A 27,531-nucleotide genomic window follows, 5' to 3' on the forward strand; every position below is an offset into this window, starting at 1 on the left:
CCTGCCTTCCTTCTAGGGGTCAGAGCTGGCTGGCGTCGGGGAGTGGCCGCCTAGCCCCTAGGCAGCTGCTTGGAGCTGGGATTCCTGTGTGTGGCCAGGCGTGCACCTTGGGGGGATGATGGGGGGAGGTGTGTGCACTGGGCATGTGACCCAGGTAGGGGGTTGTGTGTGTGTGTGGGGGTGGCCCTTGGAGCAGAGGCAGCTAAGGGAAACATGCAGCCGGGTGCACACCCCTGGGGGAGACAGGCCTGTGCAGCTGGACGTGTCCCCAGGGTGGGGGGCGGGTGTGTGTGGCCAGGCGCGTGCCTCCAAGTGGGAAGAGAGGGGTGGGGGTGGGTGCGTGTGGCTGGGCCCTGAGCTGGCCCGACATGGTTGGCGCTCTTGGCCATGTAGGGTAATGCTGAGCACTCAGGCATGTTGCAGTGTTTAGGAAAAACAAAGGCGTCAGGGCCAGGCTGCAGTGGTGTTCGAGGTCCAGCGGCCGTGGGGCCCAGGATGGCACCAGGCCTGGCACGTGCCCCTGTGGGTGGCTCCCCCTTGTGGCAGGAGTGTCTGCATCTCCCTTTCCCCAGGAGGTGCAGCACCAGAGTCATGTCCCACCTGGCCCCTGGAGCTGGAGGAGGGGCTGAGCCAGCCCGGCCCTCCCCAGGGTACACGAGGCACCTCTAGCTGAGTCTGCAGCTCTCGGCCACTCTGCGTCCAGGACCCCCGTGGGAGCCACGCTCGGGGGGCCTCCCTGCAGGAGCAGCCACATGGGCTCTGGCCCAGCCACCACATGCAACCCTGGGGCTCCTGCACCCTGCCCTGAGGGAGCAGAGGGGGACTGTGGGTCAGGATTGAGCGGCATCCACAGGGCTGGTTGGGGGAGGAGGGCAGCACCTCTGGGAGCCGTGCGCTCTGCAGGGACAGCTCTTGCTGGGCGTGGGGGGGCCGGTGGTTTCTCCCGCACTAATGAGCTAACGCGGCCCCGTGGCCCGGCTGCGGCCCGTCAGCTCTCATTAAGGTATTAGCGTGGCCGGCACAGGGCTGGGGAGCTGGGTCTGCCCGGTGGAAGAGTGCAGCTGGCAGGTGTGCGCTGAGGCTGTCCGCAGGGGAGGGGGCAGGAGGAGCAGCCCACAACCTCTTCCAGGTATGGGTGGCCAAGGCCATGGAGTGCACTGTGGGGCTGGCAGGCACTTGGGCGGGGGACCAGGGGGGCTGTGCTCTCAGGTGCCCATGCAGAGGGTGAACAGTGTGGCTGCTGGGGGGTGCTTTATTCCAGGGGCCCCTGCGGAGGGCGCTGCGTTCTCCTGGGCCCTAGAGGGGGCAGGCTGAGGGGGGGCACTTCACTCCTGCTGCCGCTCGCTGCCTGGGAACCTGATCTGCCTGGCTGATGCTTTATTTACCAGCCCTGCCAGGTGCTCAGTGCCCCCCAGGCGAGCTGGTGTCAGAGCAGAGTCAGCTGGTGGGGCTGGAGCTGCCTGCTTGGCTTGCTTGCCATGGAGCCCCCGGAGAGGGGGCAGCAGCTGGTGGGGCAGAGAGGTTTGGTTCCGGTGGGTGGAGTAGGCCTGGCGTGGGGGTGGGACGGGGACAGCATCCCTGCCAACGCTGGCACTGGGCTGTGCACACCGAGGCCATGGGGAGGGAGGGTGTGGAGGGAGGGAGAGCCTTTTGTGGGGTGTGGGAGGGCATAGGGTGAAGACGGGGACACCTGAGGACTCCCAAGCGGAGTAGGCTGCCCCGCTGGGGAACTGTGTCTTTTACCTCGCTCCAGAGGAAATCCTGCCCCTATGGCCCATGGAGGCCTAGCCTGGGCCTGCAGCCAGCTCCTGTCTGCATTGTGCTCTCTCTGCCCCCAGACTGGGCTGCACCGGCCCAGGTGGAGGCATCCCCTCCTGCGGGGGAGATCTGTGCACGGCGGCGCTGGTGCGGGGGTGAGGAGCTGGCCCTGTCAGGGCACAGGACAGGAGCTGGGAGCACTGCCTGGATGGGCATGGGTGGCGCTAGGAGTCTGCCCCTCCCCAAAGGAACTGCAGGGCTGCGGGCTGAGGGCCCTGCCTCCCCCTCCTTAGGGTGTTGGGAGGGGACACTAGTGCTGGCCTGTGGTAGCTGGGGTGCAGGGAGTGGCACAGCTGGGTGCTGGTCTGGGGGAGTTAGGTGGAGCAATGGGGAGCAGCATGGCTTGGGCTGGGGGATTTGGGGGTGAGTGTGGTGGGGGGCAGCATGGGGGGTGGTGAGGTGAAGGCGTGGGGGCAGCATGGCAGGGGCTGGGCTGCTCTATCCAAGCCCCGCTCTATCTTTGATTGTCCCCTTCCCCCGTTTGCTGAGGGCTAGACCCCGGCAGGCAGCTCAGGGGAGCCCATGCTGTGCGTCGGGGTGGGGAGGCAGCAGGCTCAGTGACTGCAACATGCCCAGCTGCATGTCCTAATGCCTGCCCCGCCGGCTTGGCCACCTGGCCCGAGTCCATCACTGCCCGGCCTGCTCTGGGAACTGTCCCAAGTTCAGCACCTCCCCACCCGGCTCCTGTGTCGGCCCCTCTGCCCAGCCCCGGCCTGTGCGATAAGAATAGCGAGGCTGAACACAAAGCCCAGCCCCGGGGAGGGGCAACGCCCAAGAGCCCCTATAAAGGGCTGGGAGCTTGCAGAGCCCACCGCCCGGAGCTGGCAGCGAGAGGACCTTGACCATACTGTGTCTCGCCCCGGGAGCCTGCGGCGTGGCAGCGAGGGGCCCTGCCGTGCCTGCATCCCATCCCCCCCAGCATCATGCCGGGGGTGCACCTCCCCAGCTTGGACAATGCCCGGGAGGCGACGGTGGAGGAGATCCGGCTGGACCTCCAGGCCTTCCAGCTGGCCACGGAGAGGCGCCTGGAGGAGGCTCTACAGCAGTTGCAGCCCCTGGCCAACGCCCTCAACGACTTGAAGGAGGAGCACCTGGTGCTGCGGGCAGAGCAGGCGCGCCTCGGCCGGCAGCTGGAGGTGCTCACGCTCTGGCTGGGAGCCCAGGATCTGGAGGAGAAAGACCCCAGCACCCTCTTCCTGGAGGCACAAGATCCATGTGCCCACTTTGCGGGCACCGAGGAGCCCAGCAGCCCCGTGGCCCATCCGCCCACCTTTTCCAGCACCCGCAGGCAGTCATCTGTGCACCTCTCCAGGGGCAACAGCCTTGTGAGTGTGCGGGCTCTGGGCAGGGGAAGGCAGGGTGGCAGGCCCACTCCCTCGAGTGGACAGCTTCCCCGAGAGCCCGTCCCACGGGCAGCGTTGGCTGGCTGTGTCTTGGGTCCCTTCTTCCCTCCAAGGGGGAAGGAGGCAGGGGTGGGCAGATGTTGCTTGGGCAGAAGCCTTGGCCTGCCCCTGCTGGCTGAGCTGCAAAACTACTCTGGGTACCCGGTGCCGGCACCTCGCATACCCTTCCCCCTGCTAGGGCCAGAGCAGGCGGCCAGCTTGGAGCTGGCTGGGTGAGTTCCCTGTGCTCCTGTCGGCCCTTCCCCGAGCTTTGGCCCCTGGGGAAAGGGAAGCTATTGTGGGGGAGCCCCAGAGCTGGCGCCAGCTGCTGCTGGCCCAGGCAGGTGCATTTTCATGGGGGATTAACTGTGGCTGTGGCAGGAGATTACAGCTGAGGGAGACCTGTGCCAGCCAAGGCTCCCATCACCCGGAGCCAATCCGGGCCGCCTGCCTTGCATTGCTGACATGCCATCTGGAGCAGCCTGGTGTGGTGGGTGCTGTTGCCTGCCCGTGTTTGTTTGCAGGAACAGCTGGCCTGGGGTCTCTTTACACCGGCTCCGAGCCCAGCCAGGGAGCTGCGCCCTCCGGCGAGTGCTGGGGCACTGCGCGGTGTCAGAGCTGCTCGAGGCTGTCGCTGTGAGCGGGATCTCCCCTGGCTGCTGGGCAGGGAGGCGCGGGGCTGCCTGGATCTGGGTGTGGCCCCTGCAGGGATAATCTGCCTGAGCGCCGGGGCTAGTGGGGCTGCTGTGCACACAGCCCAGCGGGCCCGGCTGACAACAGGCGTTAGGCCCTGCCCTAGGGTTGGTTCCTCCCATCGCTGCCTGCCTACCACCAGCCCTGGCCACAGAGGCCAGCCTCCTACCAAGGGCGCTCGGCATCTGGTCGGCCCCTGCCCCAAGGGCTGGTGGGAAATCCCAGCCCTTGGTCCCCTGGTGTTTTAACCAAAGAGAACTGACCCCCAGCAAGCAGCTGGGCAGAGAGAGAGGCTGCGCTGCTGGCCGTCACGCCCAGCCCAGGGGGGCTGGGTCCAAGTGGAGCCAGAGGGCAGCAGTGCTGTATATGTTGGCCTGCCTGGCTCTCCTGCCCCATTCCGTCCTGCCATGGGGGGCATCCTGCTCCAATGGGGCTACTGAGAGCTGGCCCCTCAGACGGCCAGCGCTGGGGTGCCCAGGCTCTGCTGGGGGTGTGTGAATGGAGCCAAGCAGGTGTGGTCTCAGCCCCACAGCTGACACCTCAGCCCCTGCCCACAGGCCTTTGTGGTGCTATTTTGGGCCTGGCCGGCTGCCCGAGCTGCATTCGTTGGGGGTTGTGTTGACAAGGAGTTGGCACCACATGATTGTTCAGAAGAGGCTGGGCTTGCCTCGTTGCCAGGGCAGCTCCTGATCCCCAGCACAGGATCCTCTTTCCGATAAGCCTCTTAATCCCCCTGGAAATCCTGTGCTGGAGCTAGAGGCGGGCGCTGACCTCCCCGGCTCCATGGTGCCTGCTTCCCAGCCCACCCGCCTGACCCAGGCAGCGCCCCTGCTCACTGGGCAGTGGGGCCTGCCTGCTGCGGGCAGCCGTTGCTCTCTGGGTGTATCTGGGCTGCCTGACTGCTGCGGATCTTGGATGGGCTGATTGGACCCGCATGCCTGTGTTAGGGTTGCCATGAAACTTGACAGTAGCCCTGTCCCTGACTCCTCCGTTCCCATTGCAGGGTTCCGCGTGCCCTTTGAGGCGGAGAGCAGGAGTTGAGGATAGGGAAGGAATTGCCCATCCACAGGAGCGGTACATGTCTGCCCCACGGGCTGGACTGCACCAGGCTGCTGGGCTCTGGTGGTGTGGGGTGATGTCCGTGGTATCATGGAGCCACAGGATTGGTGCTAGGGCCAGCTTTGGAACAGCATCTGGGAGGGAACCCTTCCATGGGCCAGGTCCCCGGCGTCTCTCACTTCCTCCAGGGGAAGCCACGTGGCTTCCCCGCCTCCTCCGACTGGACCTCTGGGCCTGCAGCCCCCCTGCTCCACCCCATCAGCTCTGGTCAGCGAGTCCCGCTGAGACAGCCGAGGGGGACTTGTCTGCTCTTGGGGAATGCATGCACCTCGTCCAGCTTGTGCAGTGATACTCGCAGTGTTGTCAAGCCAGTCAGGTTTATTAGTCATTCGGAGCACAGCACAGGACGGCCTTAGGGTAGCCCAGAGGAAGGAAGGGTAAAACCGTCAATTCTGGGGCGCCCAGCCAAGCTGTAGTGAACTCTGGCTCTCCGTCCGTCTGACCTTGGTCCAAATCCCAGGTCAGAGCCCCTTGACTGCCACTAGCAGCCAACGCTTGTCCCCCAGCTCACACCTCTCCAGACCTCTGTTTCCAAGCTGGGGAAATGCTGGGGAGCCCCCTTGCTGGGAAGTGGGGAAGTCCATATGCCTCTGGGTCCTTGCTTGCTCGGTGTCAGCGTCTGGGTAATTGGATCTGCTGTTGTATTCTCCAGAGCACCATTGAACTTGAACTTAAGGCCCAGACAGCTAGGCAACACCCATATCTGTCTCTTCGCCTGCCCAGAGTGCAAGCAGCCCTTTTCCACATGCTAGTGACAGTCCAGCACATAGGGGAAACTGAGGCACAAATAGATCTCCTAAGAAGATTACGAAATATTCCTGCTTTGTCACATGTGGCTCAGTGGCAGAAGCCCAGGACTGGGAGACGGGACTCCTGGGTTCTGTTCCCTGTTCTCGCACTGGCCTGCTGGGTGACCTCTGGTCTGTCACATCCCCACTGTGTATGGAGATAGTCAGGGCTGCCCCCCAACAGAGCTCTACTTATGGAGTGGGGTGGGAAGGGCAGGACAGTTCAGCCTGTTGTGTGGGTGTAGAGGATTGGCAGATGGAGCCTCTGCTGGGCTTGCTGGTACTGCCTGGCTCTATGGGTAGCGGGAGCTGGGCGGATGGTCAGGCAGTGGCATTGGCAACGCAGTAGGTGGCGCTCTTCCCTCTCGTCAGCCCATAGCTAATACCCAGCCTGGCGCTGAGGGCACGGTAGTACTGGAGCTACCCTTTACTAGGGGTGTAAAACCAAGTCCTCGGCTGCTCGTGGGCATGCGCCCCGGCACGTCTCCCCAGGGCTGGGAGCTGGGCCTGTTGGCTGGGGGAAGCATCCGGAGCTGCTCTCCCTGTGGGGCCGGGGGATGTATGCGTGGGGTTTGCCCGGGCCCTCAGCAGGGCAGGCCGCTCTGGAGCCGGGGGAGGTTCTCGACATTGGCCCCTCTTGTTGCAGATGGAGGCGGAGCTGGTGGAGCAGCCCCAGGTGCTGGTTCCAGAGCCGGAGCTGCCCAATGGGATGGAGAAGGCCCAGGCGAGGGAGCCGGAGAAGAGGAGCAAGCTGAGCGCTGAGGAGCTGAGCAGAATCGAGGAGGAGGACGTGCTGGATAAGATGGTACATTGGGCCTGGCTGAGCCTGCCCTCTGCCTCTGAGCTACCCCAGCCGGGCGGTGGCTTGGGTTTGAGGGGGCAGTGGGGCAGGGTGGGGGTGAGGCCACGGTGGGGGTAGGGTGACCAGATGAAACAGACAAAATATTGGGACGCATGGGGGAAGCCCCCCCTCCCCCCCCCTCAAAAAAAGTGCCCGAGCAGTCAAAGCCGCAAAATTGGGACAAATGGCGCCGGATTGCGCATTGGTTGGGACGCGGGACAAAGAACGGAAAATCGGGACAGTCTCGATTTTATCGGGACGTCTGGTCACCCTAGGTGGGGGCGAGGCCGTGGTGGGGCAGGGTTGGGGGGTGAGGCCGCGGTGGAGTTTGGGGCTGGCTGTGGGGCAGGGGATGAGGCCGCGGTTGCTGAGGTTGCTGGTGTCGTGCTTGCCTTGACAGCTGGACCAGACGTCGGACTTCGAGGAGCGACGGCTGATCCGCACCGCCATGCGGGAGCTGCGCCAGAGGAAGAGAGGTAGCTGCTCATGGGTCCCCAGGTCTTGGTGGCTGGGGGAGCCATGGGCTCACCCAAGGGCCTGTGTAGGCTGGGGGTGGGCACCTTGACCCTGGCAGCAGGCTGGCAGGGCTGTGGAATGGAAGCAGCAGAGGGGGGGTCAGAGAGCCAGGAGCCGTGCTACCGAAACCTGAGCTGGCATGGGGATGTCTGGGCCCTACCCCAGGGAGGGGCTTGGCCATGGAGGCAGGCAGGCTCTGTAGCCTTTGCCGATCATTGTGTGTGAGTCTCTGCAGTGCCATAGCCATGGCGCCGTCTGGCATGGCAGCATCATGGGCGAGGGGCAGCAGGGGCCTGGCTGGGAGAACGTCCCCATTCCTCCTGCTGTGTCTCCGGCTCTGTCAGGGCAAGGAGTTCCCCACAGGGCCCTGACTCCTGGACCGTGTAGCAGAGGATGGACTGGGCTGGGCACCCCAGAGAGGCTGTAGTGGCTCCATGCCGGGCAGCATCCATCGCCCCCGGTGCCCTCATCTCCGCGTTAACGCCCTCGCCCGCGTGCATTTGCAGAGCAGCGGGACAAGGAGCGGGGCCAGCGGCTGCAGGAGATGAAGAACCAGGCCGCGGCGGGGAAGGCGGCCCAGGCCACTGAGACCACCACCCAGCAGAGCACCCAGTCGGCTGATGGTTCAGCCCGCCACACACTCACCAAAACTGAGCGCCTCGTCCAGTCCAGTAAGGGGCCCTGCAAGGCCACTGAGCACTACCGCTTGCTCTCTCAGCCTGGTCCCGCTCACACCCAGCACAGCCCGTTCTGTGCCACCCTCGCACTGGCCCCCTCTGCTGATCTCTTCTCTGCCACCCTGGCACAGGGTCGTCTCTGGGTGCCTGCCAGTCTCTGCTGGCCTCTTCTCGATCATCTCCCAAGGCGCAGCCCCTGCTCTTGGAGTCTCTCTCTGTTTCTCTCTGTCCTTCGCTGTCCCTGTGAAGACGGTGCTTGGCTGCCTGGGCTTCACTCTGAAAAAGGGCTCCTGGGCCCAGCCATCCAGGACAGCTGGCAGCCATGGGGCCTGGCTCCCCACCGCCGAGAGCATCCAGCACGCATGTGCTCTGCCTTGCCGTGAGTCTGCTGGGCTCTGGAGGTGCAGCCTCTGTGCCAAGAATTCCCTGCTCCCCAGGATGGCTCCAGGGACATGCCAGCTCAGGGAGAGCTGGAGTAGGCCGGTGTGGAGCCTGGGGCACAGGACTACACCAACCATGGGGCCTGCATGGGGAGCCCCCAGCGAGCACAGCCCATGGCATGGTGGGCATGGAGCCTTTGGAGTGGTCAAGGGTCTGTAACGGGGCCCCTGGTTAAAGCTGGGCCTCCCTGGCTGGCTGGAGCCGTTCCTGGCCTCACCTGTCCCTTCCTGCGCTTCCTCTACTTGCCAGCAGCCGCTGCCCAGGCTGGCATGAACTCAGGCGGCCATCTCCTCCAGCAAGCCCTGCCCAGGGGGGTCTGTCCAGCACAGCCCCCTCCTCCCCCCAGGGCTGGGACTCTTCTCTCCCCCGTTGGCCTGTGCACCCTGCCCTCAGCCGCAACTTCCTTCCTACACCTGTTGCTCAAGGAGCCCTGGCTCTTACGTTTCTTCCTGTTGCCACCTGCCTTCTCAGGCATGCAAGGAAGCTTGGCCACATGGGCCCTTCCACCAACTGCTCTGGCTCCCGGCCAGGCCAGGCTCTGGCTGGGTGGCGCTCTCCTTGGAGAAGCCTGCCTTGGCTTCATGCTGCCTCTGCTCCTTTCGTTCACTGCCACTGGCCTGTTCTCTCCGGGCTGGGGCAGAGCCTTCTCTGCATCTCCTGCCACCAGGCTGGGCCTCCCTGCCTCTTTCTGCCCCGTACCCTGTGTTGTCTTTGGAGCCTGCTGCACACACCCCCATCGGCCTGGCCTTTGCGGAGCTTGCTGGCCTCGCTCAGCTGCCTCTCTGCAGCCACGCCGTCCCTCTGGCCCTGCCCTCTCCAGGGGCGGGTGCTGTAGGTGTTGGCCTCGCCCCACCCTGGCTGACCCTTCTTTGTCTTTTCCTCCCTTTGCAGACGACGGCACCAGAACCTCCCGTATGACAACAGTGGAGTCGAGCTACACAAAGCGATCAGAGAGTAAGGGCCCTTTGCCCCCTTCTGGCCTGCTCTCCTGCCGCCTGGTGGCAATTCCCCCTTCCTCTGGGGGCACCTGCTTGCCCAATGGCGCTGGGCGCTCAGCCCCGGGGGGGGCAGGCACCCGCTTGCCCGTTGGCACTGGGCGCTCAGTCCTGGGGTGGGGGGGAGGGGCAACCACTTGCCCGTTGGCGCTGGGCCCTGGTGGAAGCAGGCTGCAGCGCCTCTGGGCAGCGCCAGGCACAGGGAAAAGAGAGCTCCCACTACCTCCCTCACCAGTGTCTGAGGTTCTTCTCCTTGCCTCTGCAGATGGCAGCACGTTCGTCCAGACCAAATCCTCCTACAGCTCCTCGTCCAAGAAGGTGGGCAGGTGAGTGACCCCCTGCTGAATGGGCAGTGCCCTCTGGGAGAGCTCCTGTGCCCTGGGGAAGGTGGAGAAAGGCATGGCAGCTCAGTGTGGCCGCTTGCCCCCCCTGCTGGGATCCATGGGTGGCACAGGCCTTTAGCCACTGTATTTTGGTGTCCTCAAAGGTCAGCGACCTTGGCTACCCTCCACCTCCCAGAGCAGCTGCTGTCACCCAGCCTGCTACCTGTCCTTTCAGCAGCCCTGTGGGGTGTCAGCCTTTGGGGGTCTTGTGATGTCCCATGTGGCTGAGTGTCCAGTGCACTGTTGGAGGGCCAGGAGAACCCAGTGCCTGTCACTTGGGGATCTCAGACCCCACTGATTTAAGGCTTCCACAACCCTGAGTAGTGTCGTCCCTGCCACACGAAGGCAGATTCTCCCCTGGTTTGGGGGGCCCAGCTGAGACCTCTGGGCCTGCATTCCTGGGCTGAGCACCCTCGCCTGCAGCTGAGTCTGGGGAGCTGCAGCTGCTCCTTGGGCCCCCCTGGGTGGAATTGAAGAGATCCTTGCACCCCTTCCCCGGGTGCTGTTGGGACCTGGCTGAACAGAAACCTCCCTCCCATGCTGAGTCTGTCTCTCTCCCTCTCCCAGCATCTTTGACCGCGAGGACGAGAGCAGCTCGCGCCAGGGCAGTCTGGCCGCTCTGGAGCGGCGCCAGGCTGAGAAGAAGAAGGAGCTGCTGAAGGCTCAGAGCCTGCCCAAGACGTCGGCCACGCAGGCGCGGAAGGCCATGATCGAGAAGCTGGAGAAGGAGAGCGGGAGGTGAGGGCGCTGGGTGCGGGGCAGGGCTGGGCTGGGCTGGGGTGGGCCGATGCCGTGGGAAGTCGACCAACATGCTGTGTGTGCTCCCCGTAGCCCCTCGAGCCCGGCCATGTCGCGGGTTGCCGTGCAGCGCTCCTCGAGCTTCGGTGTCCCCAACGCCAACAGCATCAAGCAGATGTTGCTGGACTGGTGCAGAGCGAAGACCCGGGGCTATGAGGTCAGTGCCCCCCTTCCCCTGCAGCTCCTGGCCAGGCTGGGCCCTCTCCCTGCCCCCCATCCTCCGGGGCTTGGGTTGCCAGGTCCGGAACACCCAGTTGAAAAGGGACCCTGAAGGCTCCGGTCAGCACCGCTGGCCAGGCTGTTGAAAGTCTGGTTGGTGGTGGTGCTGGTGCAGTGGAGCTGGCAGGCTCCCTGCCTGGCTCTGCGTGGTTCCCGGAAGTGGCTGGCATGTCCCACCTGCTCTTAGGCAGAGGGGCCACCAGGGGGGCTCTGTGTGCTGCGCCTGCCTGCAGGCGCTGGCTCTCATTGGCTGGGAACTGTGTGGCCAATGGGAGCACAGAGCAGGGGCACAGAGCTACCTGGCCCTTCCACCTAGGAGCAGGAGAGACATGCCAGCCGCTTCCAGGAGCTGACTGAAGTCAGCGCTGCCCAGAGCCCACACCGGGACTCCCCCCTCCCCCCGGAGCGCCCCCCCCCCACACACACACTGCAACCCCCTTCCCCAGCCCGGAGTCCCCTCCCACACCCTGAACCCCCCATTTCTGGCCTCACCCCGGAGCCCGCACCCCCAGCCCAGAGCCAGCCCTCCCACACCCCAACCACCTGCCTCAGCCTGGAGCCCCCCTCCTGCACCCCAAACCCATCAGCCTTGGCCCCACCCCAGAGCCTGCATCCCCAGCCGGAGCCCTCACCCCCTCCTGCACCTGGTGAAACTGAGCAGGTGAGCGAGAGTGGGAGAGAGCGAGTGACAGGAGGGAGGGTGAAGGTGGGAGTGGGGCAGGGCAAGGGTATTCAGTTTTCTGCGATTAGAAAGTTGGCAATCCTATCAGGGCTCCTAGCAGCAGCAGGCCCTGCTTACCCCCACCCTCCTTCCCCTACAGCTCCTGGCCAGGCTGGCCTCTCCTTTCCCCTCCCCTTCACCCCGATTCCTGGCTGGATCAGGCCCTAGTCCCCACCCCGCTCCCCCATCCCCTTTGGCTCTTGGCCAGGGCCTGCTCTCCTCCCAGCCCCTAGCCAGGCTGGGGCCTGCTCCCTCTCCTGACCCTGCCTCTGTCCCACAGCACGTGGACATCCAGAACTTCTCCTCCAGCTGGAGCGACGGCATGGCCTTCTGTGCCCTCGTCCACAACTTCTTCCCCGAGGCCTTCGACTACGCACAGCTGACGCCCCAGAACCGCCGCCGCAACTTTGAGGTGGCCTTCTCCTCGGCAGAGTACGTCCCCCTCCCCTCCCCACTGTGCAGTGCGGGCCAGGGCTGGGTCCCTGCCTCGAGCTCAGCTCCATTGGGTCAGGAGCATGGCACTGCCCTGCTAAGGCTGGCGCAGGGAAGCAGCAAGTGCCCCTAGGGCTGCCTCTCTTCTGAGCTGAGCCGGCTCCCTGCTGCCCTGCCACGTGCTTGGGGCTCTCAGGCTGGCTCTGCTGCTTCCCAGCATGCCTTCCGTGGCTGCTCTGGCCTGACGCTGGGCAAAGCGACGTCCGTGCAGGTGCATAGGAAGCCAACGCAGCCCAGTGCTCAGTGCAGAGATGTTGGGCCAAACCCTTCTCGCCCTGTAACACTCAGAGCCCCAAGCATCGCTGAGATGGCCCTGGAGCAGCCTTCGCAAGGGTGATTCGACTCATTCGAATGATTCCCCAGAGCGCTCCTTCCCCATAACCGGCAGCCGCTGCCCCGCCATGCAGCTGAGCACCGACAGTGGCTGGCCTTCCCTGGCTAACCCTGGGCGCACGGAGCCCCTTCCCTTGCCTCCGTACCCCTCTTCTAACTGCTTGAACGCTGGAGCAAAACCTGTGCAGGCCGAGGCCCCTCAAGCTGCCTGGGGCTTGACTGGCGTCGAGTAGGGAGGGGATGGTAAGGCTGGTGGGGGCCCTGGTGCGGTGCAGCGCTGCAGCCCGGGCGGCTGGGGGCTGGAGCCCACCCCGAGGGTTGGAGCCTGCCCCGGGGGCTGGGGCGCTATTGCAGCTTCCTGAGCGCCCCCTTTTTGCTTCTGGTTTCCTGAGGTGCTGAGAAAAGGGAGCCAGTCCAGCTGGAGGCTGTCAGCCCCTTTCCTTCCTTCTGTCTCTCCATCCATCCACCCACCTATCCCTCCTTCCCTTCAGAGGCAGGCTAGTTCCTCCAGTGTCTCCACAGGCTGGGGATGTGCGTGTGTGTGTTGGAGGGGATCTCCGAGTTCCCTTGGCCTGTGCAGGCTGCCCTGCCGGGGATGATGTCTGGGGGCCAGGTGGCCACAGACGGAGCGTGGGTGCCAGCTCCCCAGGGCCCAAGAGCTCTTTTTTCCAGTCCGCACAGGGTACAGCAAACAGGTGCGTGTGCCTGGGACTTCCGCCTTCCTATTAATTATGCCTTTTGCCTTAACGGGGACCGGTGCGTGGACCATGAGAGCAATCGATCCCTCCGGCCTGGAAGCCAGGTGGCCCTTCCCCTTCCTCCCCCTCCAGCCCTCGGTGAGCTTCTTGCACCGATTCCAAGCGGAGCCTGGCAAGGAGGGAGCTGGGCCTTCCCCTCTGCCACCCCATCTATATACGCAGCTATATAGAGAGCTGCTCCGCTCTGGAATCCGCTCCTCAACCACTGGTTGGCGCCAGAGCACTTCACTCCCTTCCTCTCCTCCTCTGTCTCACTCTGTTCTTCCGCTCTGGATCTCCTCACGCCTGGACCTCACGCTCCCGCACCTATGACTCCCCTGGCTGTGCTTGTGTAGCCCCGATTCCTGTTAGTCTCACAGTGCCAGTAGTGCAGCGGTACCTGGGAATGCCCCCCCTCCGCATTACGCACCCTCCCCAGAGCATGTGTGAACTGGAGCGTTGTTATGGCACCAGGGGAATGTGAATTGGATTGATACGTTTCTCTTGTTCTCTCTCTCTCTCTTCCCCCCTCTCCCTCCCCCGGACTGGGCTGTGATCACTCGCTCCCCCTTTCCCCCCGCCCCCAGGAAGCACGCAGACTGTCCGCAGTTGCTCGACGTGGAGGACATGGTCCGGATGCGCGAGCCGGATTGGAAGTGTGTGTACACATACATTCAGGAGTTCTATCGCTGCCTGGTCCAGAAGGGGCTGGTAAAAACCAAAAAGTCGTAGCCTATTTACACCCCTGGGAGCGATGGTGAGAATCTTCCTCTCAATCTACCGCCCAGCCCCGGCTTGGCAGTGCCCTTGGCAGGAGGGGGCAGCGAGGGGCCTGGTTGTGCTGTGCTGAGTTGGGGGCTAGCGGGCAGGGCAGGGGTGAACCTGGCAAGGCCTGGGTGCAGCTGTGCAGAAGGTGAGGGGAGAGGGGGTGAGTCCTGCCATCCATGGGGTGAGGGTCCAGGGGGCATACCCCTCTTCCCAGAGAGCAGGCCAGATGTCAGGGCACCAGACTGACTCTGACCTCAGCCAGGGCTGTCCAGAAACGCTGCCAGAGTGTCAGCATCTAGAATGGGGACCGGGGAGGGGAAGAGGACATTGCACCCCAGCATAAAACTCAGGCTGAGCCTTAGCCTTGGACCCTGGCCGGCTGCTCCCCGCCAGGAGGAGGGGTGCCCTGACGAGATTTCCTTCCCCAGCTCTCTGAGCCTGGGATCTGGGGCAGGGGTGGCTGTTCCGAACTGCTGCTTTAATTACACTTCCCACTGTGCTGGAGCAGCCTGTGGCTGGATCGAGGGCTGGCAGAGTGGCTCCCTCCATGCCCCATTGCTCATGCTTGAGCTGGGTTGGCTCCCCTCTGGCAAGGCCAGGGGGCCAGTGAACTCCTGGGCCTGGTGCTTCCTCAGTCTTTGTGTCCCGCAAGAGCAGAGTTCTCGTCCCCAGCGCCCGCTCCCAGCCCCCGGCCCAGGGCAGTGAGGCTGCGGGGCTGAGCAGAGGCTGAGCAGGGGATCAGGCGAGGTGAGCGAGCCCTCCCGCTGCAAAGTGCCTCCTAGTCATATATGGGCAGGCAATGGGAGCAGGGAGCCTGGAAAATGTGACTCAGGCACGTCCATCACGCTGCTCCTTGTTAGTGTTTGGGCCTGTCTGGGGGCATCTCTGCTCCTGCTGGAGCCTCCCCGGCACGTGGGCCCTGTGCTGCGCTGAGCACGTTGCAGGTTCAGCTATGTCTTTATAAGGGCAGGGATTCTCCTGAGGCTGCCTCAAGCTTTTCCATCACAAACCCAGCCAGGCCTGTGCCTGAGTGCCCCGTGGGGGGAAGGGGGGAACCAGCTGCCTGGGGCTGCATTTCCAGAGGTGCTGGAACCAAGGGGAGCAGCAGGTGCTGGCCAGAGTCACCTGGGCTCCAAGCCGGCCAGAGCCAGGAGGGCCCCCCAGGCCGGAGATGTCACTGCAGTGATCGCCCACTCTCTGCTGCAGCGCAGGACTCTGCATTGAAAGAACCGTACGGGGCCTCGGCCTGGAGCAGGATGGGGCGGCATCGGCACAGCTGTATGAGTGGGGAGCTGCAGGGCAGAGGGCCCCTGGGGTAGTTAAGTGGGCAGGGATGGGGGAGCAGAAGCCCTTACCCCCAGCATCGGTGCTCTGTGCTGAGTGCCCAGCAGACCCTGTGCCAGTCTTGGCTCCCACATCCCCTCTCCATGCCCATGCTGGTGGAAGCAAGCAGGCACTGTTGAGGGAGGGGAGCAGGAGGTGCCTGCCCCCTCCTGGCACTTTCGGCCAAATGCCTGGAAGCCGCTGGGCCAGCGAGCCCCTTTCACTCCCAGCGCCAGGGGTCCTGGCAGGGAGCGCCAAGCCGGGTGTGGCGGAGGGCTGGGTACCGCGTGGGCACCGAGCCCGCGCCCCCCTTCCGGGTGTACAGCCCTGCCCGCCTGCTGAGCCCTCCCTTCGTGCAGATCAGCAGGTGGGGGCGAGACCAGGAGGCTGGGGTGAGAAGCCTGGACTGCAGGGCCGTGGGGCAGCCAGCTCAGCACAGGTTCTTCTGTGGGCCCCAGCTGACTGCTGCGTTCCTGGCTGAGGGGGAGCCGGTCTCTGCAGCTGGGCGCAGTCGTGCGCAGCTGCTCCCCTCTGTTCTGTCGCAAGCCAGCATCCCTTCACTTCTTGTCCCAGCAGTGCAGGCCCCGAGTCCGTCTCTGCAGCCCACAACTGACTGGCCGCCCCGCCCCGGCGGCCTGGGCTGGCAGAATAACACACTGCAAGGGGTGCACGCTGGGAACTGTTGGCAGCAAACGGCTGGTGGTTGGAGCTCTGCCATGGCTCACTGTGTGACCTTGGGCAAGCGGTGCCTCGGTTTCCCCACCTGCAGAGGTGGGAGGATGCTGAAGGGGCTAATCAGTGGCTGGGCAGCACATGGAGCTTCCTGGCTGGAAGGTTTCTGGTCTCAGTCCTGCAGCCCAGCTCCTTGCACTGTGCAGGCAGAGGGTGGGTTGGGTTGGGGGAGGGGGCTGGTGCCTACTCTGCGTGGTGCTGTTGTTTTAATGCTGCAGGTGAGAGGTACTCTGCTGCCAGCAGCAGGCGCTCCCCTGCCTCTGTGAGGGGGGTCAGGCGTGGGCTCTCTGATGCCCTGGGGGCAGGTCCCTCCCCCTGCAGGGCTAGCTGGGGAGATTTCCTGCTCTGGGCTCTGCCCCGGGCCTGAGCAGTGCAGGGAAGGCCTGGCCCCTGGCTCCTAGGGAATCAGCCACTTGCTGACAGGGCGCCTGCCCCGGGCACCAGGGGTGTGGTCAGCTGGGCTTTGCCTCAGCCCCTGCCACGGAGCTGGCTGGGCCAAGCACCTCCAGTCTGTGCTGCGCACATGCTGGGGGCATGGGCCAGGCTCTCCCAGCCTCCACGCCGTGCCCTCGCTGCTCAGTGCTAAGGGGAACCAGTGCCCAGACAGACAGGGGTGGGAAGGGGGCTTTGGCGTTGTGGGGCTTTTTCCCAGTGAATGGATGGGGTCCTGGGTTCTGGCTACACAGCAGTCTGCTGCTGTACCTGCAGCTGCCACCGCTGGGCGCTGTTCCTTCCTGCTGCCAGGTGTCTCCCGGCCTGCTGCCCATGCCCTCAGAGCACCGTGGGCCCAGGCCTGTTCAGCAGAAGGGGCTGATGTCTGGGGGCAGAGGGATCCTTTGTCCCCCTCCACCACTTCCACATAGGGATCTCACAGCACTTTACAGGCACAAGCCACCTGGGCCCTCGGTCTCACCTCAGCACACACCAGGCCTGTGAACTGCCACTGGCTGCACGGGGAGTCTGTGCCAGCGCTGGGGAGTGGGAGGGGGACGCTGGCTCCAGGCGTGTGCTCACCCAACCAGCCCTTGCTCCCTCTGCAGTTGGGATGTCACATGGGCCTGAGTGGACTTGAAGGCACGGATCTCCCCTGAGTGTGAGCTGGGCAAGGCGTGGCACTGGGTTACCACGTCAACTCCATTCCTTCAGGCCTGCCCCTCCTGTGCTCCGGGCAGGGCTGCTCTCTGCTGGGGGGCTTGACATCTCTGCAGAGCCCCGGTGCTCCCCCACTATTGCCTCATGATTTAGCCACGTGCCCCATTAAAATCCACTCCCCCCATTCCAGTCCCAGGTAGCAGAGCCTGGCCAGCCAGCGGGGGAGCTGCCACCTCCCGTTTCCTGCACTGCTTGCAACAGCTGCCGTGGCCCTGTGGCTAGTGCCAATGGCTCCCAGCAGAATCTGACTCCGGGAGCCTGTGCTGGGGCTCTGGGCCAACAAGGTCCTGCTGGGTGCAGAGTCTGGGCCATGCCCAGCCTGGTCTGTCTGTCCACACTGCTACAAGGTCATCTGTCTCTGCTGCAGCTTCCCCCTGCAGCCTCTCTCCTGGGGAGGTGAGAGGCGCTGTGTGCCCATGCTGCAGGTGAGGGGCTGCTACAGCACTCGTAATCCTGCTGCTGTTACACATGGTCCGGTGCTGCAGGTCGCACCCCAGCAAGCCCAGGCCTGCCTGGGCTCCCACCCGCCAGCATCCTTCCCAGAGCAGGAGGACTGAATGGGCTCTGGGGCCTGAGCAGCCATGGAGGGCAGCTGGCTGGGCCTCGGTGAGGTGTATGGATTGGCAGTGTGGGATGTGCCTGCCTCTGCCCATGCAGTACCTAGTCTGCCCATCTGCACCCACTCACTCCCCTAGCTTGTATCCCAGCAGGACTTAAAATCCTGCTGGGACACCGGGGGCGAGCCTCAACCCAGGGCTGATGGAGTCGCAGCCTCTGCTGGGGAGCTGCAAAGAAATTGGCTTCTTGGGCCTGGGAGAGGAGGGTGACTCTGGGAAGGCTGGAGTGTACCCCTAGGTCCCAGGCAGCATGGCATAGGCCTAGCACGCAGGCCAGCAGGCAGCCAGCTGCACTGGTTACCAACGGGGCAGTTTGCAGTAGGAGTGTTGGGGGGCAGACCAGCAGCCTCCTCAGCCACCGTTGACTTCCAGAGCTGGGGAAGTGGTGGGGTGGGGAAGTGGTGGGGTGGGGAAGCAGTGCCTGAGGCCTTTGGAGGCCTTGGGCTACCCTGGACCTAACCCTGCGATCTGCCCAAGCCCTCAGCCTGCGGACATGAGGATAGGAGTTGAGGGCACTAGCCGGATCAGGCCCTTTGCCCAGGGCACCTGCTGCGGTGCAATGATTGTGCACGTGGGTGGGGGGCGCTGATAGGCTGGGCCTGTGGAGAAAGGAACTCGCCCATCCTGGGGCGAAGGGGACACGGTGGCAGCAGCAGGGCATGCAATGGGGGCACAGGCTGGTGGCAGTGTCCTGCTGCTGTGTTCTCATCTGGGCACAGCCTGCCCTTGGCCATAGGGTGGGAGGGGATGAGGGAGCACAGGGAGGAAGTGTGGGGCAGGAGGCTCTTGTGGGTGGAGGGGGCGAGTGCCGACATGCAGCTCAAACATAGGGCAAGTCCTGAGGGGTGTGTGGTCAGGGGCTCGTGCAAACATCTGCCCTTATTCCGGGTGCCTGCCACCCCCATGCTGGCACTGGAGCTAAAGCTGCAGGCTGCCCCGTTCCTGTCAGGGGGGCCAGGGGAGAGAGGAGGCTGCCATGGGACCCCAGGGGTGGGAACTGAGGAGGGAGACAGGACAGCGACAGGGAGGGGTGGCATGTCAGCTCCCCAGATGGGTTGGGGGGGGGCTCCCCTTTCTGTGGGCATATCCCAGGCACAGGTTCACACACAGGCTGAGGGCACGGCCCCCTCTGGGCACCACAGGCTGGAGGTGAGCAGAGAGGCTAGGGGTGTGTAGGATGGCCTGGGGCTCTGTGAGCGCAGCTGCCCTCAAGTCAGGGCCAAGGTTTAAAGGCAACGGGCCCTAGCCTTGGGCCTGCAGCTGAGCAGGAGGCCCCTGGAGCCAGGCAGCTGAGGTGAGTGGGCATGGGGCCAGGTCACAGCTCAGGTGGAGAGGAGCAGGGGTGGGGAGGGGGGGAGGCAAGGAGGGCTGTGAGGAGAGAGAGCAGGATATGTGGCAGGTGCCAGCTGTGGGGGTGATGGGGCCAAGGCCCTGGCTGGCTGGTGAGGGCCAAGGTTCTGGGCAGTGGGTCAGGTGGGCAGGACCTAGGGAGAAGCTGGGCTGGTGGGCACACCACCCTCCTGGACGTGCATTTGTCTGAGATGTTTACCTGAAAGGAGAGGCTGATGCACCAGGGTTACCCATGCCAGCTGGGCCCAGAGGGCTGCTGGTTGTGGAGGGAGCCCTGGGTGGTGGGCTAGTGCCTGTGAGCGGGGGGCCAGGCAGGATCTGAGCAAGGCCTGGAGCTTGGGGGCTGGGACCAGGCATGTGTGGGGTTTCAGCAGAGGGGAGGCTGGGTGAGCAGTGGGGCTGCATGGGCTCTTGGCAGGGCAGGGTCTGGCCTGCAGGAGGCAGTCATGCCTGTGGTCCTGTGTACCGTGCTCATTGCCCTCTCCCCGCAGGATGCTGGTTGACTGCATGCCCCTGGTGGAGGTGGAAGACATGATGATCATGGGGAAGAGGCCGGACTCCAAGTGCGTCTTCACCTACGTGCAGTCCCTCTACAACCACCTGCGGCGCCATGAGTTACGCTTGCGGCAGAAAGAGTTCTAGAGCCCCCCCGTCCTGACCCCCCTGTCCTGGGCACGGCTGCAGAGTAAATAGACCCAGCACTGCCCTGCAGGGACCCAGGTGTGCAGAGGGGGTGCTACCCATCCCCAGCAGAACTGCCCAGCCACCAGGCTGCCCCACAGGGCCTGGGTGAGGCTGAGACTGGTCCTGCACTGTCTGTGCTCTGCCCCCTGGCCATGCTGCGAGCTCCCTCCATCTTCTCCATGGCAAGCTGAGCCCCCATGGTCCCTGGCCTGGTCCCCCTGCCAGCTTGGCTCTCACCCCTCTGCCCTGTGCTTTATAGAGTATTGTTTTAAGTTATTCATTTTAAAGGAATTGTTTTTATGCTGTGCAATACCCCCGACCCCACTTGGGCTGGGAGAGCCCTGTGTACGTCTCAGGCTGGCTGTGTGGGCCTATGTGCTGCGTAGTGGCAATGGGCTGGCATGGTGCTGTAGACACCTGGCCCAGGGGTTTGTCGCTGGAGTTACATGGGCGGGTGAGTGAGTGCCCCCCACTGCCCTGCTTCCTCCAGGGCTTGAGGCCTGGGTAGCTGGTCTTTGTGTGTGTGTGTGGTGGGGGGGTTCTCTGCCCTTGGGGGGAGTTGCCCTCCGTGGCACTCCAGAAGGGTGCTGCTCACACTCCTGCTTGCAGCCCTCTCCCTTGGGGACCTCCACCCTCAGCACTGTGCCCACACCTGGGGGCAGTTCCCACATTGGCACGCTGCTGCCCTGCTGCTCACCCCCACCCCTAGGAGGCACCGCCACTGCTGGGACCCACATTCCCTTTGCCCTGGGGAGCTGGACTGGAACCCGGTGAGGGGGTGGGCTCCTGGGGCAGGCCTTTCCCAGTGGGGCAGCCCCCGGGGCTTGGCTTGGCACCTCCCACTTGTTTCCTTAGCCCTCCGACCTGGCTCCGGGCCCTTTGCACTAAGTGCCACTAGTCAATTGTGTAACCATTTCTACACCCCCATAGACACTTGTATCAGCACCAGCCCGACAATAAAGTTCTGTTATACAGGGCCTGGCCTCTGCTCCTTGCCTGCCCTGGGCAGAGGGCTGGCTGTGGTGATGTAGTGGGGCCCTTTTCCCACTGCCCTGGCTCTGCAGGCTGCCTGGGTTAGCACTGCTACTGTCCCATTGCCTGGGTGGGGGGAGGCATGTGGCCTGCACACAGTGTGCCTTCCTCTCCTTTAGGGGAAGGGGGAAGGGCCCTGCACGCTCTCATCTGCAGCTCTGCCCAGCTCCGGCCTGGCCAGCTCCTTTCCCTGCCAGCAGGCAGGTGTGGGTGGCCCCAGTCCCTCTGCCCTGCTCCCCTCTCCACCACCAGCTTGCCTGTGATGGTTGCAGCCCCCAGGCTGGTGGGTTCATGGAGCAGAGCTAGGCCCTACCCCCTATTTTCCATCCCCCCTCCAACCCCCATGGCTATGACTGCAAAGTAGATCCTGGTGGGATGAGAGGGATGGGGGCCTCCTGGAACAACCGGCAGGGCTGTAGTCTAGGGGTAGGAGGTCCTTCCACCTGCACCATCCCACTGCCCCATTGGTGTCCAGGTTCCTGCAGGGGCCAGGTGTGGGGTATGGGGGGCTTCTGAAGCCATGCTGCACCTGAGGAGGCTGCACTATTTCTGGGGTGTCTTAATGCTGGGTGTATTCCTGGCTGAGCCACACCCCCATCCCCTCTGCTCTGGCTCTCAGCTCAGACACTCGTCCTCCCCCTCCCCACTGGCTAAAGCCCATGGCCGAGATCCCCAGCACAGACTGGGAGAGCATCTCCCAGTGCGGAGGGAGTGGAGCTGTGTAGTTAGCAAGACTGCTGTCCAGTTCCCGGTGAGGAGCACCCTGCAAGGCTCCCCCAACCCATTTCCTGGACATGAGGCAGACCCCACCTTGGCCCCTGGCTCTTCTGCAGGGCCCAGCTCCTGCTCTGTCAATCAGCAAGGGCCCTGGCCTTGCCCCATGGCCAGCCTCAGCACGGGGGCTTTCCTCCCCTGCAGCTGGGGAGCCAGCAGGGGGCAGCTGGGTCTAGGCAGCCAGGACTAGCCCCTAAAAGCCACAGGTCTGGTCTGAGCCCCACCCCTTGGAGCCACCAGCCACAGCCTGACTACAGTGCTGGTTTCCCCGCAACCCCCACCCAGAGCCCTCGTTTGTGCTGACAGGGGGTGGGGGTGGTGTTTGCTGTAATGAGCTGGGAGGGGCTGTGCCGCTTCCCCCCACAACCTGGGCCAGAGCATGGCTCTGACCTGAACCCAGCCTGCGAGGACCACCAGCCGCTCCCATCCCCCACTGGCTACAGCTGTGCTGGGCCAGCCAGCTGCATGGGACAGGGCCCTCCTAATGCACCCGTGGGGTAGGGCTCTGACAGACCCGCCCAGGAAGAAGATGACACACTGCAACACGTGGGGTGAAGGGGCCTTTATTCCAGCTCTGGACACAAGCCCTTGGACCGCAGCGCAGATGGCAGGGAGCCTGCCCATGCTGCCCAGCATGCAGCGACCCCGGGCCCTCTGGGACTCAGCTCATCCACCCTCAGCACCCAGAGCTTTCAGCTGAGGGCTTCATTCTGTCCCTGCAGGCAGGGGGCACTGACGCACAGCACAGAAGCACTAGCAGGTTGGTCTGAGTGCCACGGGACTGCCTGTTAACAGCCATGGGGCTGGGCAGCTGACCCAGGGCTGGTATAGAACATATTGTGTTCATATTGTGGGGGGCAGAAGCTGTGTCACACCTACCAGTGGGGTGGGTGTACAGTCCATACACCCCGTGCATGCACACCCACCCCCCCATGCACACTCATTCCACAGGCACACACCCTCATGCACACTTTTGGCTGCTCTCTATAGATCTGGGTGTTCCTGGTTGTCAGGCTTCCTGGGGGGCTTGCTCTTGGCTGCGGGAGCTGGGGGGGAGGGTGTTCCAGGGCCCTGCTCCTTCGCTTGCAGCGTGGGCAGAGGCCTGGCTGGGGCGAGCTGGAACTCCTCAGGCACTGGGGCATCAGGTGCCTCCTTGCGGTAGAATCCCAGCTCCTGCACCAGCTGGTTAATCTCCTCCCGACTCATGTCACTCAGGGGAATTCTCTGCAAAAAGACAGGGATTGCAGTGCCGGACGACCAGCAGCCCCGGCCCAGCACCGACTGGCCTGCTGCTAGTCACAGGTAGGCCAGCAACTCATGCCCCTGCAGGCTCAGCTCCCTCCCACAGCTAGGACCAGGGCTCCTGTCTGTCCAGCACCATGGGCGCCTATGCCTGGGCCTGCACAGGCAGGCAGCCTCCCACTGGCTTTATAAGCTGACTGTAGAACGCATCCCCTACTGGGACAAGCAGCCGGGAGCTCCCCCACAGCCAGAGCTCCCACCCTGCTCCCTGCAGTGCCCCCTGCTGGGAGAGGCTGGGACAAAAGTACCCAGGAGCACCCCTCCTTCCCCACACCCACCCAGCCCTTACCTCTAGCTCCTCGTATCTGAAGCTGAGCAGCACAAGCTCAGGGTCGGCTCCGGGGAGATGCTTCATCACCAGGTTGTGGCTGGAAGGTGGCCTTAAGGATCCTGGCAGTGAGGGGGCAGGGCCCTGGCCTGGCATCAGCATCCCACTGATCATGGCCTGGGTGACTCGGGCTGGGGGAGTCCCATGCCTGGAAGTTGCAGGGTCCTCTGTGTCCCCTGGGCTGGGAGAGCAGGGCATGGGCCCCTGGCTGACTTGATACTCCCTGGGCTAGCTCCTGGGACGACACCAGCCCTAGCACAGTGTCCAGCAGGGGCTGGGGAAGCAGGGGGCTGGGGCTCTGGCCCCAGACGTGGTGGGAGGCAGTTTGGGGTTTAGCCTCCAGCAGGTGGCTGAACATCTGCCTCTGGGGTACAGCATCTCTGCTTCCCCTCCCCCCCCGGACACAGGGACTTGATGCTATTTCTGAGGGTAAAGGGAGCTTGATCTCATATCCCCCATCCCCCGCAGCCCTGGACACCAGCCAGCTGTCCCCAGAAGCCACCACCGCATCCCACAGTGCTGGGCAGGTTAGTGGCAAATGGTCATCAGGCTCCAACACCCAATTGGGGTGAATGGGAGCTCTTGGCCCAGGCTGTCTGCAGACTCAGGCAGGCACCACAGACCCACTGATATGCATGGGGGTTCACAGCCCTGCAGGCTGCAAATGTGAGCTTGGATCTTGGAGCCAAATCCCGGGTTTGCCAGCCCCTTCCCCATCCACAGTCTGGCCCAGCCCTGGAGCAGGAAAGGATACTATAGAGGGATGTCCTCGGTGACAAAGGCCTTCACCTGGAAGGGAGCAGAGATGAGTGCTGCCCCCAAGAGACACACCCCAAAGGGGCCAGGAGGGCTCCCCCACACTGCAGAACCCCCAGGGAAAGCAGGAGGCTGCATGAGACCTGTGCACCTGCCCATCCTGCCAGAGCTGCCCTTACCCCCGTGGGGGAGGGGCTGCCCCACCACCCTGGCAGAGGGGTTTAGCAAAGCACGGTGATAGGCCTGGCCTCAGAACGAGCAGTGCCTGGGGGAGGAAGGACCCCAGGAGGAGGCCAAGGGGGCGTCCCAGTCCCCTGTATAGCAGCCCAGTGGAGGGGGTGGAGCTCATTCCCTGTGTCCCCGGCCAGGGCGTGGCAGCACTCACCTCCTTTAGGCGGCTGAGCCATCATCCTCCGCAGGTCTGAAGGAAAGGGAGAGCACAGGGAGTGAGAGCTGCCCCCAGCCCTCCACGCCACCCCCTAACCCCACTGCAATCTCCCCACTATCCCCCCTGCAACTGCACCAGCAACCCCGCCCCCCATCGCCCTGCAGCCCCACCTATAACCGGCTTCCCCAGCCCCACATGCCCTTTGACCCCAGCAATCCCATTTATAACCGCCTCAGTCTGGCTTCAACCCTCCCCCATCCCCTTGCACCCACTCCATCCCCACCACCCCTCTGTAGGGCACTTCCCCAGATCCCAGGGCCCCACCTTGCCCTCTGCTCCATCTCACTGACCCCCACCCAGACCCAGCTGGTCCTTCTATGGTCCCCATCAGCAGAGTATCTGAGCTCTTCCCAGTCTGTAATGGGTTGGGGCTGGGCAGGGCTTACACCCCCAGGCCAGAAAAGCAGTGAATTGCCAGGGTCCCACAAGGAGCCTGTGGCAGTGCAGGGGTCTCCAAGTTCTTGGCCCCAGCCATGGGGTCACCCTTCCTCTCCTCCCTGCGCATGGTGGACTGCTCCTAGTTGGACCCGGCCCCTCCCCGCCTGCCCCTGCCCCACATTGGGCTCCTCCAGGTCGCCAGGGCCAGGTCGCCCGGAGAAGCAGAATGCCTGGTTGCCATGGTAATGAAGCACACATCAGGTTGTCCTAGTAACAGGTCACATTAATGGTTTCCAGGGGAACTCATAGGGATGCTCCACCCCCTCCCCAAAGCAGAGTTTGGGGGTTCATCCCTGCTTGGGCTGTGCCTCTCCCCACCTTCCACTGGTGTGTGGTCTCCACCCAGCTGCCCCATAGCACTGACTGCTGCTCAGGGATAAATGGAACCCCTGCCCCAGGTGATCCACACACCCACCCCCGCCATTCCCCAGCTTCCCTGCGACCTGGGGACCCCTCTCTGGGATCAGGGGGTGAGGGAATCCGATGGCCACCTGCCCCTGGTTAATAGCTGGGTGGATGTTGGACCCAGTGGGTAGCTCGTCTCCCACACAGTCTGGGGCGCTCAGATCGCAGTTCTGGTTCAAGCCCATCTCCCCCCAGAAGGATTTGGGGTACCCCACCCAGGGGGTTAGGCAGACCCCCGCGGCACAGGGAGGGGCAGGCTCTGGGTCCAGCTGGGCTCTCACTCCCGCCCCTGCTGCCTCCGGCCCGGCCCGGCCCGTGCTCCTCGCCCCAGGCAGCAGCCTGGCTTCGTTGCTCGGTGCGAGCGACCGGCTGCGGGCGGTCCCGCTCCAGCCCCCCGGGATCAGCCTCCCGCAACCCCGGCTACGCGGGTTCCAAGCACTGGCACAGCAGCCTGCTCACGGGGTCCCCCTGGCTGGGGGCGGGGAGAGCTTGGGGAGAGGGCTGCCCCAAGACACAGGCCGGGGAGGCAGGACGCCCCTCCCCGCATCTTGCCTGAACACCCCACGTCCCTGCAGGACGCTCTCCTTATCCCCAGCGCCCGGCCTGCCCCCCGATCCCCCCCAGCGCCCGGCCTGCCCCCCGATCTCCTCCAGCGCCCGGCCTGCCCCCCGATCCCCCCCAGCGCCCGGCCTGCCCCCCGATCCCCTCCAGCGCCCGGCCTGCCCTCCGATCCCCCCCAGCGCCCGGCCTGCCCCCCGATCCCCTCCAGCGCCCGGCCTGCCCCCCCGATCCCCTCCAGCGCCCGGCCTGCCCCCCCGATCCCCTCCAGCGCCCGGCCTGCCCCCCGATCCCCCCCAGCGCCCGGCCTGCCCCCCGATCCCCTCCAGCGCCCGGCCTGCCCCCCGATCCCCCCCAGCGCCCGGCCTGCCCCCCGATCCCCTCCAGCGCCCGGCCTGCCCCCCGATTCCCCCCCAGCGCCCGGCCTGCCCCCCGATCCCCCCAGCGCCCGGCCTGCCCCCCGATCCCCTCCAGCGCCCGGCCTGCCCCCCCGATCCCCTCCAGCGCCCGGCCTGCCCCCCCGATCCCCTCCAGCGCCCGGCCTGCCGCCCGATCCCCCCCAGCGCCCGGCCTGCCCCCCGATCCCCCCCAGCGCCCGGCCTGCCCCCCGATCCCCTCCAGCGCCCGGCCTGCCCCCCGATTCCCCCAGCGCCCGGCCTGCCCCCCGATTCCCCCAGCGCCCGGCCTGCCCCCCGATCCCCTCCAGCGCTCGGCCTGCCCCCCCGATCCCCTCCAGCGCCCGGCCTGCCCCCCGATCCCCCCAGCGCCCGGCCTGCCCCCCGATCCCCTCCAGCGCCCGGCCTGCCCCCCGATCCCCTCCAGCGCCCGGCCTGCCCCCCCGATCCCCCCCAGCGCCCGGCCTGCCCCCCCGATCCCCCCCAGCGCCCGGCCTGCCCCCCGATCCCCCCAGCGCCCGGCCTGCCCCCCGATCCCCTCCAGCGCCCGGCCTGCCCCCCGATCCCCCCAGCGCCCGGCCTGCCCGATCGCCCCACGCCCCGCTCGGCTCCCCGAGCCCCCGCCGTTACCTCCACCTTGCCCCGGGCCAGCCCCTGCAGCTTCCCCCAGTCCGGCTCGTAGGCGCGCAGCGGCGCCAGCAGCAGGAGCAGGAGCAGGCGGCGCATGGGGCCGGGCCGGGCCGGGCGTGCAGGGGGCTCGGAGCGGAGCCTGCTGCTGGGGCCGCTGCCACGTAGGTGGGAGGGCGGCGGTGCAAGCTGGGAGCCCCGCCTGTCCCGCCGCGAGGGGGGCTTCGGCCCCTCCCTATGGCACCGTGGCTCGCGGGACATGGGGCTGGAGGACAGAGCGGGTCCCTAGGCACTGACAGCCCCCGGCTGGAGCTGGGGGGAGGCACCGCTTCCCTCCCCGCTGCCACACGGGCAAAGTAGCCCCATGTCAACTCAGGGGCATAACCACACCGGGACCTGCTGCTTCCTTTCTGCACCTACAAGCAGCTGTATGGAAACTTTTTAAAAACACCATAATAGAGGCTCAATTTAAATGTATACCCCAAATTACCAACCATAGTCCGAGACCCAAAAAAGCGGGACTGAGGCGAAACCACAAAGTAAGAGAAGCAGCCAGAGGCAAAAGGAAGTTAAATCCTCCTTTGCAAAGTGGAAGTTAAATCCTAGCGAGGGAGGAGCATAAACTTGGGCAAATGAGATGTAAAAATATCATTAGGAAAGGCCAAAAAAGACTGAAGGACAGGTAGCCAAAGACTCCAAGAGTAATCGTAAACATATTTTTAATTATATCAGCAGCAGGAAGCTGCTAAACAACCAGTGAGGTGACTGGACGATTGAGATGCTAAAGGAGCGCTCAGGGACGATAAGGCCATTGCGGAGAAACTTAATGAATTCTTTGCATCAGTCTTCATGGCTGAGGATGTGAGGGAGATTCCCACACCTGAGCCAT

The 27,531-nt window shown here is 64.7% G+C and overlaps 2 protein-coding genes across 6 annotated transcripts in view; one reads left to right on the plus strand and one right to left on the minus strand.

Moving 5' to 3' along the window:
• Positions 1–20,556, plus strand: part of SMTN (smoothelin) — a 58,449-nt gene extending 37,893 nt beyond the window's left edge. For 3 of the 5 annotated variants that reach the window (XM_043529988.1, XM_043529990.1, XM_043529989.1), the window contains exons 13-21: positions 6,447–6,605; positions 7,042–7,117; positions 7,664–7,828; positions 9,167–9,229; positions 9,536–9,596; positions 10,221–10,391; positions 10,485–10,608; positions 11,672–11,823; positions 19,387–20,556. In XM_043529988.1, the coding sequence (XP_043385923.1) occupies positions 6,447–6,605; positions 7,042–7,117; positions 7,664–7,828; positions 9,167–9,229; positions 9,536–9,596; positions 10,221–10,391; positions 10,485–10,608; positions 11,672–11,823; positions 19,387–19,537 (1,122 nt within the window). In that variant the 3' untranslated portion in view covers positions 19,538–20,556. Of the gene's footprint in view, positions 1–6,446; positions 6,606–7,041; positions 7,118–7,663; positions 7,829–9,166; positions 9,230–9,535; positions 9,597–10,220; positions 10,392–10,484; positions 10,609–11,671; positions 11,824–13,540; positions 13,711–19,386 lie in introns of all 5 variants that reach the window. The other 2 variants (XM_037878421.2, XM_043529991.1) reach the window with 1 other exon arrangement.
• Positions 20,557–21,932: 1,376 nt separating this feature from the next.
• On the minus strand, positions 21,933–26,820 carry SELENOM (selenoprotein M). The gene is made up of 5 exons (XM_037878426.2): positions 26,646–26,820; positions 24,157–24,192; positions 23,770–23,804; positions 22,977–23,055; positions 21,933–22,609 (listed from the first exon to the last, which is right to left on the minus strand). The coding sequence occupies exons 1-5, from the start codon at positions 26,739–26,741 to the stop codon at positions 22,370–22,372; spliced, it is 486 nt and encodes a 161-aa protein (XP_037734354.1). The 5' UTR covers positions 26,742–26,820; the 3' UTR covers positions 21,933–22,369.
• Between the last annotated feature and the right edge of the window lie 711 nt (positions 26,821–27,531).

The sequence above is a fragment of the Chelonia mydas genome, chromosome 15 (genome assembly GCF_015237465.2).
Source record: "Chelonia mydas isolate rCheMyd1 chromosome 15, rCheMyd1.pri.v2, whole genome shotgun sequence".
Lineage (NCBI taxonomy): Eukaryota > Metazoa > Chordata > Testudines > Cheloniidae > Chelonia > Chelonia mydas.